This window comes from Podarcis filfolensis (assembly GCF_964270895.1).
Source record: "Podarcis filfolensis genome assembly, chromosome: 3".
Lineage (NCBI taxonomy): Eukaryota > Metazoa > Chordata > Lepidosauria > Squamata > Lacertidae > Podarcis > Podarcis filfolensis.
Genome location: NC_139606.1, coordinates 60,236,391 through 60,251,965, shown reverse-complemented (window position 1 = coordinate 60,251,965; position 15,575 = coordinate 60,236,391). Strand labels below are relative to the sequence as shown.

At 39.3% G+C, this 15,575-nt stretch overlaps 1 protein-coding gene across 50 annotated transcripts in view; it reads right to left on the bottom strand.

The window, feature by feature from the left end:
• Positions 1 to 15,575, bottom strand: part of EYA4 (EYA transcriptional coactivator and phosphatase 4) — a 117,780-nt gene that overhangs the window by 20,319 nt on the left and 81,886 nt on the right. For 36 of the 50 annotated variants that reach the window (XR_014546668.1, XR_014546669.1, XM_083607746.1 and 33 more), the window contains 6 exons: positions 14,888 to 15,030; positions 14,630 to 14,773; positions 13,136 to 13,215; positions 12,791 to 12,974; positions 2,506 to 2,642; positions 1,699 to 1,782 (listed from right to left, as the gene is read on the bottom strand). Coding sequence is in view for 48 of the 50 variants with exons in the window: in XM_083607746.1 (XP_083463872.1) it covers positions 1,699 to 1,782; positions 2,506 to 2,642; positions 12,791 to 12,974; positions 13,136 to 13,215; positions 14,630 to 14,773; positions 14,888 to 15,030 (772 nt within the window). In the remaining 2 variants the exon portion in view is untranslated. The remainder of the gene's footprint in view (positions 1 to 1,698; positions 1,783 to 2,505; positions 2,643 to 12,790; positions 12,975 to 13,135; positions 13,216 to 14,629; positions 14,774 to 14,887; positions 15,031 to 15,575) is intronic. The other 14 variants (XM_083607727.1, XM_083607729.1, XM_083607713.1 and 11 more) reach the window with 1 other exon arrangement.

Here is a 15,575-nt window from a genome sequence, read left to right as displayed (position 1 = left end):
CATCCAGTGAACTTCATGATCTGCATACAATAACATTTATAATAACTGCTATAATAATGCCTATATATACAAAACAATGTATTGCTTGTATATTTAGTGGGATTGGGGATGGAGAAACGTGGTTATTGTTGAAGTCAAAGAGTAAGGTAGGAATTGGGGGGGAATCCTAAGAATAACAGTCAATGCTTTATTTTGGGGATCAGATAGAATTTTTCTTGTGGTCATTTAAACATTTATTAAATCAGTTTATTTTGTGCTGAATAATACACGGGGCTGATGTAGGAGGGAGCAGATCACTTCAGTGGAAAATTGCAGAAGCTTTTATTTCAAGGTGAGTGCCAATCACACATGAAGCAAATTTCACATGGTTGCAGCTATATGATAAATATGGTGCATGAAATGACCCTCAGTTTAAAATAAAGTATGAAAGCAAGTTAGGAAGAAGCCAAGAAACAAGTGTTTTAATTATATTCAGTAGTGAAATTACTGCAAGAGAGGTTGATGCTGCAATTCTGAATGTACTTAGTAAGGAATTGAGCTCAGGGGGACTTCTGAGAAAATATGGTTAGAATTGCACTGGAAATCCAAAGCATGGTTCTGCATTATTACCCTCCCCATCCCTGTAAGCCGTTTAAACCCCCCCCCCCGATGTATTGTTGATTAAAAAAAACAAACAAAACACTTCTTAGTTCATTGGTTCTTGAGAACATGGCACTTAGCCAGAGATTGCCAGCATTGCAAGAGAAGCTAGATCAACTATAACACTTCCCTATATCAAAATACAAATGCCTTCGGTTATGTTAGCAGTGGGCATAAATTGGAGCCAGACAGTCTGTCTGTGGACTTCTGTGCTAGATTGGGCCATCTACTAGTGAATGCCTCTTAGGAGACAAAGTAAAAATATCTCAGGAGAACCAACACTTATAGTTTTGAGGAGCCAGGCTGAGGAAAGGAGCCTGAATCGTTTCAAAATACTGCCCCTCTCTTAATGCCAAAATTAAGTGGTTTAATATTATGTAGTGGCATCAGGAGAAAAGCTTTAAATATTCCCCCCAATACAACTAAATAAGGACATGTACTAATAAAGCTCCTTTATATGGTACCCTTTTTTTCAAATTACTCTGGGGCACAATTTGAAAAGTAATAAAATTAATAAAATTGTCTTCCCTAAAATCTCTGCATTCGGCTTAAGAGACTATTTCTTTACACTGATGCTATGCAGACTCTCTCTAAGTAGTAGAACTTCATTTTAAGAGATAGGTGGACTGCAGAGTGTTTCCCCCAGACACTACCCATATGCAGAATACTTAGAATATGTATTTTATCCCTGTGCTGAAACTGTCCTCAAACATTTAATAATATTGAAAGAATTTATCCCAGGCCAATGAGCCACAAAAAACCCAGGTAGCCTTGGCAATAATGGAATCTTGAGTTTCCGGGTGCACAGGTCTGGGGGTGGGGTGGGGAGCAGAAGCAAAATGGACCTGCCGGAAGTCACAGACAGGAGAAATGCCCTATGAAGATACAAGGAGCACCAATACAAGAATATGAAAATGCCACCAAATTCTGTGAGGTTGTTGCAAGGTTCAAAAATCATGATTCACAAGTGGATTAACAGTTGCAATACACAAAAATTGTATCACAACAAAAGCAGCTTGTAGGATTAGTGTTTTGAATTTGAATTTAAGAGTCACATACCTTTCCATATTTTTGTGCATAAGATCCTGTAAGAAGTGAATGGAAGACAATGATAGTTTCATCCAAATCCCAAACAAATACGCGCTGAAACAGAGGCATTGACAAACATCAGTGGACATAAAACAGTAGGAAAACCAAAGACAAGTTATAATCCCCCAGCAGACAGCACGGAACAGAAATAATTGTAAGAAACCACCAATATACAGTGGTACCTCGGGTTACATACGCTTCAGGTTACATGCGCTTCAGGTTACAGACTCTGCTAACCCAGAAATATTACCTCAGGTTAAGAACTTTGCTTCAGGATGAGAACAGAAATCATGCTCTGGCGGCACAGCGGCAGCAGGAGGCCCATTAGCTAAAGTGGTGCTTCAGGTTAAGAACAGTTTCAGGTTAAGAACGGACCTCCGGGACGAATTAAGTACTTAACCCGAGGTACCACTGCATACTGGTTGGAACCAGTATACAGTATACCAGAAAGAATGGGAAGTCTAGACTATGCTGAACTGATCTGTCTGGTTGTAGCAATTTGCACGGATGGGACAAACAGCACCTTCTTAACAGTAAAAAGGAAGTCCTAGAAGATACAGGCTGAAATGTAACTATTTTATTTTGAAATAAAATAAACACAAGTAAAATAAATATTCTAAATTAGATAACTCATTAGGGTATCAGGAAATTTTCTGATGCATCTAGGTAGAGCAGGAAAGTGTAGTGCAGCCAATACAGAGAATGCAGAGCTACATTTAATACAACCATGTCTTAATGTAGTTGTTGTTGCTGTTCCTGCATTTCTCAAGCACATACCTCCAAGTCACTGTCAGGAGGGGGTGATGGGTTATTTTTCCGCCCTCTGCCCCTTGATTTTGACCCAGAACTCCTACACGTCCTTTCATCCAGATCTTTGATTGGTGTTGAAGGGCTCTGTACAGTGTCAAACTCTCCTGCAAACAAAACAATTAATGAAAAGGCAATGTTATTTTTAACATAATATAAAAGACTCCTATATGCTTTTTATATTTACCACTGCTCCCCTCCCCAAATTTTTAAAGTGCCCCCAAAGTTCTGAAAATGGGAATTTTGTTTTACCTGTAAATTACTTGTTCTTCCTAGTGAAGACAGGCCCTTCTCAGTGGTAGCTCCTAACTTATGGAACTCCTCCCTAGGGACATGTGATTGGCACCAATGAGTACCAGTCTTAAAAAAAAAGCCTTTAAATCCCACTTCTTCCAATTGGATTTTAGTTATGTTATTTTGGTAGTTGCTGTTTTAAGATTAGTTCTAATCCACTTATTTAAAAAATTCTTTGATTATTTTATGTTAGGGGGGGTAGGGTGATGACTGCCTTACTTTCACTAGAAAGAACAGTAAAGGTATAAATAAGTTAAAAATGAGTCTACTAATGGTGGTAGGGCAGTATATTCATTCAGATGTACAAGAACAGTTCCATTCTATGGTGGTACATATTCTTTCTATGCTCTTCAAAAACCACTCTCATAGAACATTTTGCACTACCTGCCTTCTGAAGTTGGCCTCTGTAGAAGGCCAAGTACCTTGTAGAACAAACCCAAATAACCATTCAAAAAGAGAATTCTCTCTTCTGAGACTTTATGAATAGATGTCAAGGTGAGTTTCTTTAAAGGTATGTGTGGAAGAGGTTCAAGGCAAGCTGCTATGAACACAGACAAGGCTCAAAATGGAAATCTGTACTGTCAGTGGCTGAGCTTCATGCTCTGGCTCGGGGGGGGGGGCGGAGAGCAGGAGGGGGCGGGGCTGGTGCATGTCCTGGGGGTGTGGCGTGGCGCCCAGCGCGGGCGGGGGGCAGCCATGATGGCACCCCACCGGGATCGCGCTGCTGGGGGCGGTGCACTCCCCCCCCACTCCTCTTCCTCCGCCAGTGTGTACTGTACAGCTGATGAAGTTCCCAGAACCCTATCCTTTTGTGGGTGACCTGAAATTATCATTTTTTAGCTTATAAATCTGAAAGAACAGCAAGGTATTAATGAAAGAACTTTCTGAATCCCAGATTGCATGAATAATAATCCTTCCATGGTAGAAACTGTAGAGGAAACTCTTCCATCTTACTAGAACTAGGAAATAAAGATTCAACAGGGTTTATTAACTGTTTACTGTATCATTCCTTTCTGTGTCCAAAATAGGACAACCACCCCTTTACATCAGTTTTAAAATCTGAAAGTTCTCCTGGAAGCCAACAGACACAACAATGTTGGAATATCAGAACAACTATTTGTGAGTAGTTAAATAGAACATTTCTGGGTGCAGAAATGTCCCAGTTGCGCACAGTGACACAGTAAACATAGCAAAGGGTAGAAAGAAAGAAAGCTGAAGATGTTGGCTTTGATTGCTTTTTTCCCCTCCAGTGGCAGAAACAACTAACAGGAATGGACAGGATTTAATCAACATGTTTCAAAGGATGGGGCAAATTAAACAACTTTGGGGTTCATGCTGGTTCTCAGTGCTGCAACTCACGAGCTTAACATACTGAGTAATGTGTAGTGCAACCATGCATGCGTGTTTCTGAAAGCCTAGGGTTAGTTTACTTGATAAAAGAGTTCATTATCAGAGCAGAGTGTGGAAACAAACTTGCACATAGATTCCTCTTATCCTGTGGCCTGAAAACGTGGGACAGACACTTGAAATTGGAGAATGGAAACCTGTGCTGATGACAAGTGATGCCATATCCAAATCCTGCAGAGATGTTTTACAGATGCATGAAAGGATGTGCAACACTTCAGCGCAAGTGTAAAGACAGCAAGAAGACATGTTCCATGTACTGTAAAAGTAAATTGTACATACGATAGATATATCTTTGGGCTGAATGTCAGCTTCACCGCTCAATAGTTTACTGATCTAGGGCTGTATTTAATGTTGCAGCTCCACTGGCACAAGGAACTTCCACATGAACATCAGAACTTACTCTTCTGTCCCTTCCAGGCTGCACCCTGCATGCACCCTCAAAACCAGTTCAAGAGGATTTGGGGGACTATCCAGAGCAGATTGGTGGAACATCCAGGGGGGCGTGGAGAAGTGGAAACAGAAGTCCCATTATGTTTTTAAAATTCTGACAAAATTGAAAACTGCCATCATTTTTGCCTAAGTTTTAGAGGAAACATTGGCAAGGGGCGGGGGGAGACACACACAAGATGGCTTTTTGGTCACAGAAGGTGCTAGGGATCTAACTACAGAAAGACAATTTCTTTCTCATTCCAGGACTATATAAAAATGATCAAAACTGTCTTTGCGAATATAACTTTAAAAATAATTTTTAAAATGCCAAGTTGGATCCAAAGTAAGCTGCAGTGCAATCCTAACCATATATACAGGGATGCCCCCCCACACTTATGCAACATAATGTATCTTTTTACAGTCAGCAGCACACACATTGTGCCTTTCAACACAATCAGTCAGTTCTGATGATCAGCTAACATAACAACATTAGAACTAGGAAAGGAGCAGATGGGCTGAGGGGAGATGTAGTAACTGAGTGGTATTTTTGCACCAGAAGGGTGGGGTATAAAAAATGTGATTTTACAGTGCTGCAGCATATAAGCTACACTGCACCATACACTAAACCAGGGATCGGCAAGGCTTATCGGGCATGGGCCAGATCACTCCTGCGGAGATCCTCCATGGGCTGTACTGGCTCAGTGTGATGCCAGAAATCGAGTCTGCGCATGCCCAGATGCCGAAAATTGCTCCTGCACAGTAGCGATTTTCAGCGTCTGGGTATGCACAGAAGCAATTTCCAGCGCTGTGGACATACGCAGACACTATTTCCAGAAGAGAGTCCCTTCTCTGCACTGGTTTAGCACAGCGTGCAGGGACTCACCAAGCGGGTGGCTCAGTTCAGGGGCGGCTCATGGGCCGGTTAAGCGACACTCATGGGCCGCTTCTGGCCCATGGGCCTTAGGTTGCCGACCTTTGCACTAAACAGTTCAAGAACCTGCCTCTAAATGGTGAGGAAGGGGCAGAGTGAGACCCTGAGGCTCAGTTTCATTGGGCAACTAAAGTTTTGGTTGTTACACATGAACCGCATGATTGTGTGACTTGCTCTTTCTTTGCATATATATACAATTCTAATATACATAAGTAGTCAATCAATAAGATAACTGTTAAAACAATCAAAGTTGTACTTTTCAGTCTTTGCTAAAACATCACACCAGTTGATACGCAAGGAGCAACTTGGTTAAACATGAGTTTGGCAGACATTTCTGATGACTAGACACCAGTAACTTATATATATAGCTACAAAACCTATGATGTCTGAAGTAGCTTTCTATAATTGGTAAACTTTATGGAAAAGCAGTCAGCCATGGCATAAATATTATCAATATGTTATTTAAAGTACTGAAAAGATGGAACTTTCCACATAAGAAAAAAGCTATGGACAGAACAAATACCACAGTCCCAGTTTGTCTACAGGGCAATCACAACTTCTTGCACTATACTATTTAACTAGGCACTATGTCAAACTTCCCCAGGTCGAAACAGCAATAATAATACACACTTGACTTTCCAAATGAAACAAAGCATACCAGAAGGAGGTTATGAGGTAGTCTGTGAACTTTTCCAATGACCCAGAGATATAGTTTTGTGGTTAAAGGCATAATATAAGGCTCTGAAAATCTGTGTGGCTATGATTATGAGGCAGAATCCTGAGAATCTCAACTTTCTTGTTTAGCTCAGGCAACTGTGGATGAAAAAACTTCGAAACGAGATGGCAGCTTTTGCTAAACAGAAAACAGATATGTATATGGATTCCGTAGACCAGAAGTAGGATTTGATTGTACAGTACCTCTTTATAGGGCTCAGTTCCTATCTTTCTCCACATACTTTCTATTTTTCCCCTAGCCTAACACCTTCTCCAAAGTTTCAAATTCTGCAAAAAACAAACGTCTAATGCAAACGAATGCGCAACTACACAATTTCAACGCACAAATCAAAGTGAACATGAAATATGTCCAAAAGGAATAATTATCAAATGCAGAATTTAGATTTTCTGAATGCAGAATTGCAATTATACTGCTCCATAAATAGGGCAATGACTGCAATAATAGTAATAATAAATCATTTCCAAAAAGAAATAATAATTTAAGCTACTTGAATGGTATGTAGGGATATAACTTATACAACTTTTCAACTTGTGTCACCATTATAAAGGTTTTAAGAAGTAAACATAAACATTTCTAAATAAGATTGCAGCCCACTAATAGAAATTTTAATTACCGTATTTTTCGCCCTATAGGGCGCACTTTTCCCCCTCCAAAAATGAAGGGGAAATGTGTGTGCGTCCTATGGGGCGAATGCAGGCTTTTGCTGAAGCCTGAAGAGCGAGAGGGGTCGGTGTGCACCGACCCCTCTCGCTCTCCAGGCTTCAGGAAGCTATCCCCCCAGCCCCGCAAGCTCCGAGAGCGATGGCGAAGCTGCGCGCAACTCCGCCATCGCTCTCGGACCCGTTCTGGGGGCTGGGGTCAGGGGAAGCTCGGGCTTCCCCCGCCCCCAGCCCCACAAGCTCTGGGAGCAATGGCGAGGTTGAACAACTTCGCCTTCGCTCCTGGACCCCCAGCCCCGAGGCTAAAAACGAAGCCAGGAGAGCGAGCGGGATCAATCCCGCTCACTATCATGGCTTCTTTGCTCTTTGGGGCTGGGGGGGGGAATAATTCCCCCCCTTTATTCCCCCCCCAAAAAATAAGTGCGTCCTATGGGCCAGTGCGCCCTATAGGATGAAAAATATGGTAATTAACCATATGAGTTTTAGTCAATTTGTAGATTCATCTATAAATTAAATTTGCAAATTGGTAAAATCAATATTTATTGAGCATGAAACATGTTTTCTCCGTTTTTAGATGACGCATATATGCTGTAACTTAGAAGAGCTGTTCTTTCTGTGTATGAGAAACAGGAAAATGCCTCTTTTAAGATGGTACTTCCTAGACATAGTTTTTATAATAACAATTAGTTTGACATCTTTTAAAACACAAATCTGCTTTCTGATTATCAGTTGCAACAGTATGTTGATTAAAGGTTTTAAATTAATCTGACTGATTTAGTAACCAGGACTGTAAAATGCATCTAACTTCTTTTGACTAGTAAATATGTACAAGTAGCATTATCCACCTTATATGTAGTCAGACTGCCCCAGGGAACGAAATACTTCCATGCATGAATTCAGCATTATATGTAGTTCTCTGGTTGCTTCTTTTATCAGCCCAAACCTATTTAAAGATGTAGTTTGTTTAGATATAAATCTCCTTTATTTACTTATCTATTTATTTATTTAGACACTTTCATGACACTATTCAGTTAAAAAAAAAATCAGAGCAGATGGGATCCAAAGGACCCCAAGGGCTCCTAGTCCTCTGTAACAAAAAACCAGGGAGAAATGTAAGCATGGCAGAGTACAAAGTTGAACCTGAGTCTGTGTGGTCTAGGTCCAACATTCCAGCCACTACACTGCAGTGGCTTACCATACTGACATATGCGAGTTTATCTATTCATCTATTTGTACAATAACTTATATTTGCCATGATAACATAATAATAAGGCAGAAGTATATATATTCTATGCTTTTCAAAACAGGGGCTTCTCAAATAGCCCTTGCACCTGAAATATAAGCTTGCCCACTCACTTCCTATTCTCTGTAGTGTTGAAGTGATCATGCAACACTTGCCACAGTGTCACACCCACTCTGAAAATACACCACATGCCTCTATCCTTCTGTACCACTTTAAAAATACACTCATCTAAATGGAATACAATGTTTTGAATGTGCAAACCATGAACCTTTAGTACAGTTCTCTATCGTGCAATGCAGAACACTGTGAAAACTTTCACACCAGCTTGTTCATTCTTAGTTTCAAAGAATCTGGTATAAGAATACAAGTTTTGTCATTAAAATATGTGCCAGAATGTATTTTGTTACAACTAATTCTATCACATACACAGTGAACATAGTTCCTTCTTCTAATATGTCTACTATAGAAAGTTTCTATATGTAAGACATGAAATAAAATAGAATGGTAATCATTAGTAGCCAAAATCGCAGCTGCTGCGTGTAGTGTTTGTTTATTTCACCTATAAAGAACTATTATGCTCAGAAGAGTGTGCACTATATTATATTTGTGTGCACATGCATGGTCAGTAATTCAAACACTATCACTATATGCTCATGTAGAAAAAAAAGACCATTGGTACTTACAGTGAATGGGATTTCTTAGGCCTATTGGAGCTGATGTCAAGGATGGGTCTGTGTTTGTTTTTCAGTTTTTCAAACAAGACTGAGCAAAGCAAGAACGAGGACACAGAGAGTCATAGACTGACTCCTTTTTGGTGCAGGCAAAATAGAAAAATAGACACAAACCCATCCTTTACATCAGCTACAACAGGCCTAAGAGAATACCGTATTTCAAGGTATTTCAAACAATGAACCTGACGTCTGCTAAATGCTCAGAAACAAGACCTTCTTGGATGCTGGGAAATAAGAGAGGTTCTGGTAGAAAAGTCAAGTCTCTAGACAGGACAAGTGTGGGCCTGGCAACAACAAAATGTTGTGCCAGTTAATTCATACTTTATGTACCTTCCACAATTCCACATTTCTATATTACCTCTCATTTTATCTTCTCTAGTCTATAAACTGTCCTGCCATTTCTTTCATTCTACCTCTGTTCTTGCCTGGTCTCCACTGACAATTTGCATTCTACTCTCTGAAATAGCCTCTTGGTTTGTCTCAGTTGCTTTTTCACCTTCTTGCCATCTCTTCTTCTTCCTTTGCATCATCTGACCTAGCTTCATTTATCTTGTGTCTCTTTGTTCACATCTTTCCCCAACCTCCACTGGTTCCTCATCCAACTTCCTTCTGCCATTATCCTAAGCCTGGAGTTTGTGAAATGGCTTTAAGAAGCCTGACACCAACTTTTTTATGGCAAAAGAATTGCAGAGGCAATCATCCATGTACAGTAGTGTTTTAGCCTTTGGGGGGGGTGTTCCTCCCTCAGGCTCCTTTTCATCAGATTTTTTTGTACTGCTGCAAACCTCAGGACTTTGTCAAGCCTGCTGGTATCTCCCTCCTGTGCCTGGCTGGTGCTAATTTTGCTACATAAGCACTTATGCCTGAACATCCCAGGACATCCTGTTCCATATAGAAGCCCCATAAGGAATGCAGCGCTGAGGAATCTCCGTGCATAAATAAGACTGCAGTGTTGGAACAAAGCGTTTCCTTTTCTTAGGCATTGGAGAACGTTTTCAAACAAGCAGAACTTGTACAAAAGAGACTGATTCCATTGAATCTGCAACCAAAACTGGAAGCAGAATATTGTCATTGAACTTCAAGAAATTTGTGAAGAGTTTTTAAATGCTTTCTGAGTCAAAGCTGATAGGATCTTGGGAATATCTGATTTGGGGTAGTTACTGCCTTAGGGAAGATAGTGTAAATGTTTCAGATCATTGAAGAAGAGATCAGACATAACTTAGCAATGAGCCTATAGAAAAAAAGGGCAGACATTTAAAGAAAACAAAGTTTCTTATGAGAAATGACATATGAAATGGTTGCTATATAGAGGTTTTACATAGCAATACAGAAGTTTCCAAACTAAGGTAGAGTGCTGTTCAAAGGCAATGCTGAAAAAGTGGGCATGTCAGTCCAAGGATATAAAATCTATACAAAGAAGTAGGAAAGGTGTATTGAGTATGTGTTGCTCTATACATAAAGGACAAGAGTCCAACATACTAGGAAAGTTCCAAGGGATATACTTATTTACAGAAACAATGTGGGTTGAAATGCCAAACCCAAAATGCAATTTAGTACTGGGAACATATCATCATCTTTCACCAAAACTCTGAGGGTGATTTTGAGATGAAGAAAGAAATCAAGGAGGTAGCCAAGCTAGAAAATGTTGAAATAATGAGCAACTGGAAATATAACAGGAATGGAATGTAGCAGGAAAGACACAAGTCCAAGAAGGAGCAAGCGTATTTGACAAAAGCCTACAAAAGGCAAGAAGCATTTTAAAACTGAAAGTGTTGTCTAAATCAGGAGAACTAAACTCTAGCAAAAAAACAACAACACCCCAATAATTGATTTTAAGTCTACTTGGGAGCTTTCGGTGAAAGGCTATGTATGCTTATTTGATAAAAAGTTCCACTGCATTTAGTGGGTCTTACTGACAGTATGCTTGGAATTGCAGCCTAAGTATATACATGCTGTTGGATCATCCCCAATCTATATACCGTATTTGTTGACATCCTCAAAGAAAAGAGAAGGCTTTCCAGTTCAGAAGCCATGGTGATTCTTCATCATCAATGCTTGTTCTTCTATATATTTTACAACTGAAACCTTAAATTCTAATATTAAAAGTGCTTTCAACTAATTTAGAGATTATGGGTTAATTCACACCTTTCCAGACTTTTCATGTTGGTGACACACTTTTTCGACATGCGTTATTTCGTGACACAGTAATTCAGTTTTACTAGCAAACCGGAAGTTAAACTAACCCCTTTCCAGCCCCAGGAGGAGTGTGAGGAGCATTTGCGCAACACACCCAGCTCTGGGTTAATGGTTAATGGTTCTTTGATTTCCTTTCCGGATCCATTATGAAAAACTGGGGTAACACTGACATCTTCTACTGCTTCAGTGAGGCAACTAGACAGGATTAAAACGTTATGTATGCCAAAACCTGACACTTTATAGCTTTATACTGATAACAATAAAATTGATCAGCTTTATGATTAAGAAGTCTGTTTCCCCACTGTAATGTTGCTGTCTTTCTTAGCTAGCATGGGAACAATGAGGGTGATTTTTAAAGAAAACATTAAAAATATAGGGCTGGATCTAACTAAGCAGTTCTGCTAGCACCAGGACTTCCATCTGTACAATGGAGCTTCCCCTCCCTCACCTTGCATGTCCACCTCACATTTCTGGTTATTCCTTCCCTTGCTGGGCAGGATGAGAAGATTAGCAAGTGGCCTCTGTGTGACCTACTCTGGAAGCTCAGTGCTGAAATTACTGTCTACCTAGGTGGGGCATTTTTCAGTAAGGAAAATGTTTTCTTTTATAACTGTCCTAATGACCCAGTTCCTCTGAACCCCAATAAAGCTACCCTTAAGGCACAGTTTTTGTATATCTTTTTCTATAACTTTTTACCCCACATGTTTTTAGACTGTTATCCAGTTTAAGGTTTCAGGGAATTAACTGCTGGTGGGAAACAGCACAAAGAACCCACAGCTAGGATCATGTAACATAGTGTTAGTTAAGCCCAATACCAAAATATCAAGTCCCACTCCCCGCCACCTTTCTGAGATTATAAATAAATAAATGAAGGGAGATGGTGACAGTCCTTTAAAATAATTTTCATGTAGGTTGGAAGTGACTACTGGGAAAAAGTCTAAGGACCTTTCTTAGACTACTTCCTGCATCATCACCATTTTCCCACTAAAGAGGATATTGCAGCTGTTCATACACTGCAGCAACTGTAACAATGCAATGAGTTTCTGCAAGTGTGAGGACTCAAGGTCCAAGAGACAATCTGTTTGTGGGGTTAGTCACACATTTGTAAAGTATGCTTAACTTGGCCACTTTTATTTTGGAGAAATAGCAACCATGGAGCCCCGATCTAGAACATCCTTCCTTGGGGATTTGGTTCTCCACTGTTTTCCTCTCTCCTGGGTACCTTTTGACCCTGAAAGTGCTCTTTCCTGAAGTCAGCAACTTCAGGACAAACAGCAGTCAGGTGAAGATTATTTTCAGCAAAAAAAAAAAATTTAAAAAAAATGGCATGAGGCTTCAATGAAGACCAGGAACACATTCTGGATTAGACTCTCATTGTTAGTCTCCAGAATAAATGCTGCATAGTTACATCACGTGTAATTTGGCTCTCAAATGCTATTTCTCTAAGATCTTGTGATTATTTCCTTTTCTTTCCAGTAAGGATTTTTATATCATTACTTTCAAATTTCTATACTTACTTTTCTAAACTCTTAATGGCTTACTAATAACGGATTCTAAGTAAAATTTACCTATGTCATATTTGAAATTCTGAACACCACTTCAAAATGGATGAAACAAAAAACCATTCACCTGGATGAAGATCTGTACCTGGTTGACTAGTGAGCCCAGGGAGAGATTCCTGGAGCTGGTACGTTGATGATGAAGAAGAGGTACCATCTGTAGTGTTGTTTGAGGTCATATATGTTCCATATGTTGATGTTGAATAATACTGTGGATATTGGTTTTGGCCAAAAGCTGTATATGATGGATAATCCTAGAATGATAGAAACAATGTTTGAAATTCTAGCAAGATTTTCTAAATGTCTAAAATACAGCAATGTGAAATACATTCTTGTCCAGTCCATTCAAAATACTTAAAATTGCTAAGTCAAATAAAATATACTTTGAAGTTTATAGAAATAGTAATAATCATACCTGTTGTGAACTACTGAAGTTTGTAGAATTTGAGACTGAATTGTTTGCATAAATAGTGGAGGATGGTGTAAAACTAGAACCTAGAGTTAAAAGAATAATTCTGTATAAGAGCTAAGTAATACATTATGAACAATGCAGACAAATCGAAAGTAAAAAATCTGAAGGTTTCATATATAAATATAGAGAATATGTAAGTGAAATATGCAAATATTAGCTATTCTGATATTTCATTGAAGAGATCATTATTTATAACTATATACCATAAACAATGCCATATTCTGCTTTAAAAATCTAGTTGCCAAAGCTTTAATTCTATGTTATGGTTTCCATATAGAGCTTCACAGAAGCACTAATGAAGAAATCTATGCACTCAAATTTCACTGTGTAGATCGGTGAGTCCTTGTTCTCTTTCAACAGCTTCTTTTCTTCTGTTTCCTGCCATTTTCTCCTGGCATCCAGTTCCAATGACACACTAATGAAATATGGTGGATGGCTTGGAAAAGAAGGCTGGGGGGGAACAGGGATAACGACACTAATCTTGAATATAGAATTTGATTCAGACTTGTTCTTACTTAGACAGCAACAGAACGAGCTAGTTATCACTGAAGTCATGGTGATGTCAGCGGGTCCACTCTAAGCATAATTAAGAATGGATCAAATTTATAGTTCATAGGACTAAAGGGTCTATCATATGATAAAAATCTAAGAAAACATTCAATTAATACACATTTACCCAATAACTGTCAGCTTTGGCTGCAGCAGGTTCCCGGTCCCCTTACTTGATTTTTATTTTTATTGCAATTGTAAGAGGCTGCAGCTGGCAACCCATGCACTTTACTAATGTGCTAAAAAGAACAGAGGGAACAGAAAGTCCTTCTGTATCCCTTCATTTTGTTAGGTATTTTAGGGGCAGAACAGAATTTTTAGAATTCCTGCACCCTAGGTATCACCATTTTCCTTTATCAACATAGCTAGGAACAAACAAGATGGGCAGAAGGGCCAACATGATTGTTCCAAATGTAGAATCCAACACAATCTAAATGCTTAGAACATGTATATGCTCAATGATTTAATGACCTGTCAGAGATCTCCCAATTTCAGAAATGAATGCCAAACACCCAAAGGATCATTTCACGTGCGGCTGGCTTAGTTAGGATTGTTGTCTATATCATTCTCAAGAAGGTATTTTCAGTTTTAAAGTAACCCAGCAGTGTATTAAACGTTGTCATCAGATAATTTACGAGTAACTTTGTTAACACGGTACATGAGGCTGTTATTCACAAATATTAGAAAATAATCAACAAAATTATCTTGGCAGAATTTCAGATTATCATTCATTTAAGCAACAGACAGCTATCGTAACTGTAATGAAAGAGTTTATCAGGTGACATGAAGTTTCACTCAAGATACTTATCACATAAGTAAGAAATACATAGATTCTGAATTGGTTCAAAGATAACACTAAAGAGCAAGGAAGGACAATAGGTGACTGACCTGGCATTTGGTATGAATATGGTGTCTGGCCTGGCTGTGGTGTGGAGAACCCTGGGCTGTAACTAAGGCACCCGGACTGCAAGGGTGATTGCGTTTGTGAAAGTCCACTTTCTGTCTTGATGCCTGGCAACATTACACCCAAATCTGCATAAGAAATTAATTTTCATCTGATTCTTATAGATGGGGGGGAAAGCACAGCAGTTCCATGATGTCAAAAATACTTGGAATAAGAATAAAGTACAACTTGAGGTCAAATACCGTAAGTGGGTAAACTGTAAGGTTGCCCAGTCTGTGAATAGGCTGTATACACTGCTGGCTGCTGCATTCCTGAATACTGGGTCTGACTGGCATAGGCAGACATTGTCTGTGCTGCTGGAGTAGAAAGAATATGTGGATAGGGCCTAGAGAACAGGGGGGAAAATATCATCACAAGTGACAATATATACATATCAAGTTTATTCAAACAAATAGACAATCCCACATATTCTCATTCCTCCTCCTCACAATTATTCATGAAGGCAAACTGGAAGAAAGTCAGAACCAGCAGAATCAATATGAACCTTGAAAAGCACACAGAGCTGAGAGAGAAAGAAGGAAAGACTGTCATTCTTTAAACTTTCCTCTTCAAGTCTATGTACATTTCAGGGAAGCCCAAGCCATGAATAAAAGTGAAAATCTGAACCATGTGATTCTATGTCTATTAGAATGTGGGATTTCTACGTGACCACAAATATTGAATTCCCTTTTTTCTTAAAAGTCTCTTTTTAAAAAACACACCACTGGATCTAGTCTGAGCATTTATTTTATGCACAGTGAACGAGGGGACAGAGAAGATAGCAGAAATTATGCTCATAAACCCAAAGTCCACTCCCAATCTCAACATATATCTAGATAAGAAGTATGGTATAAGCAATAGCTGAATAGTGGCAGCAAGATCAGTAAACTG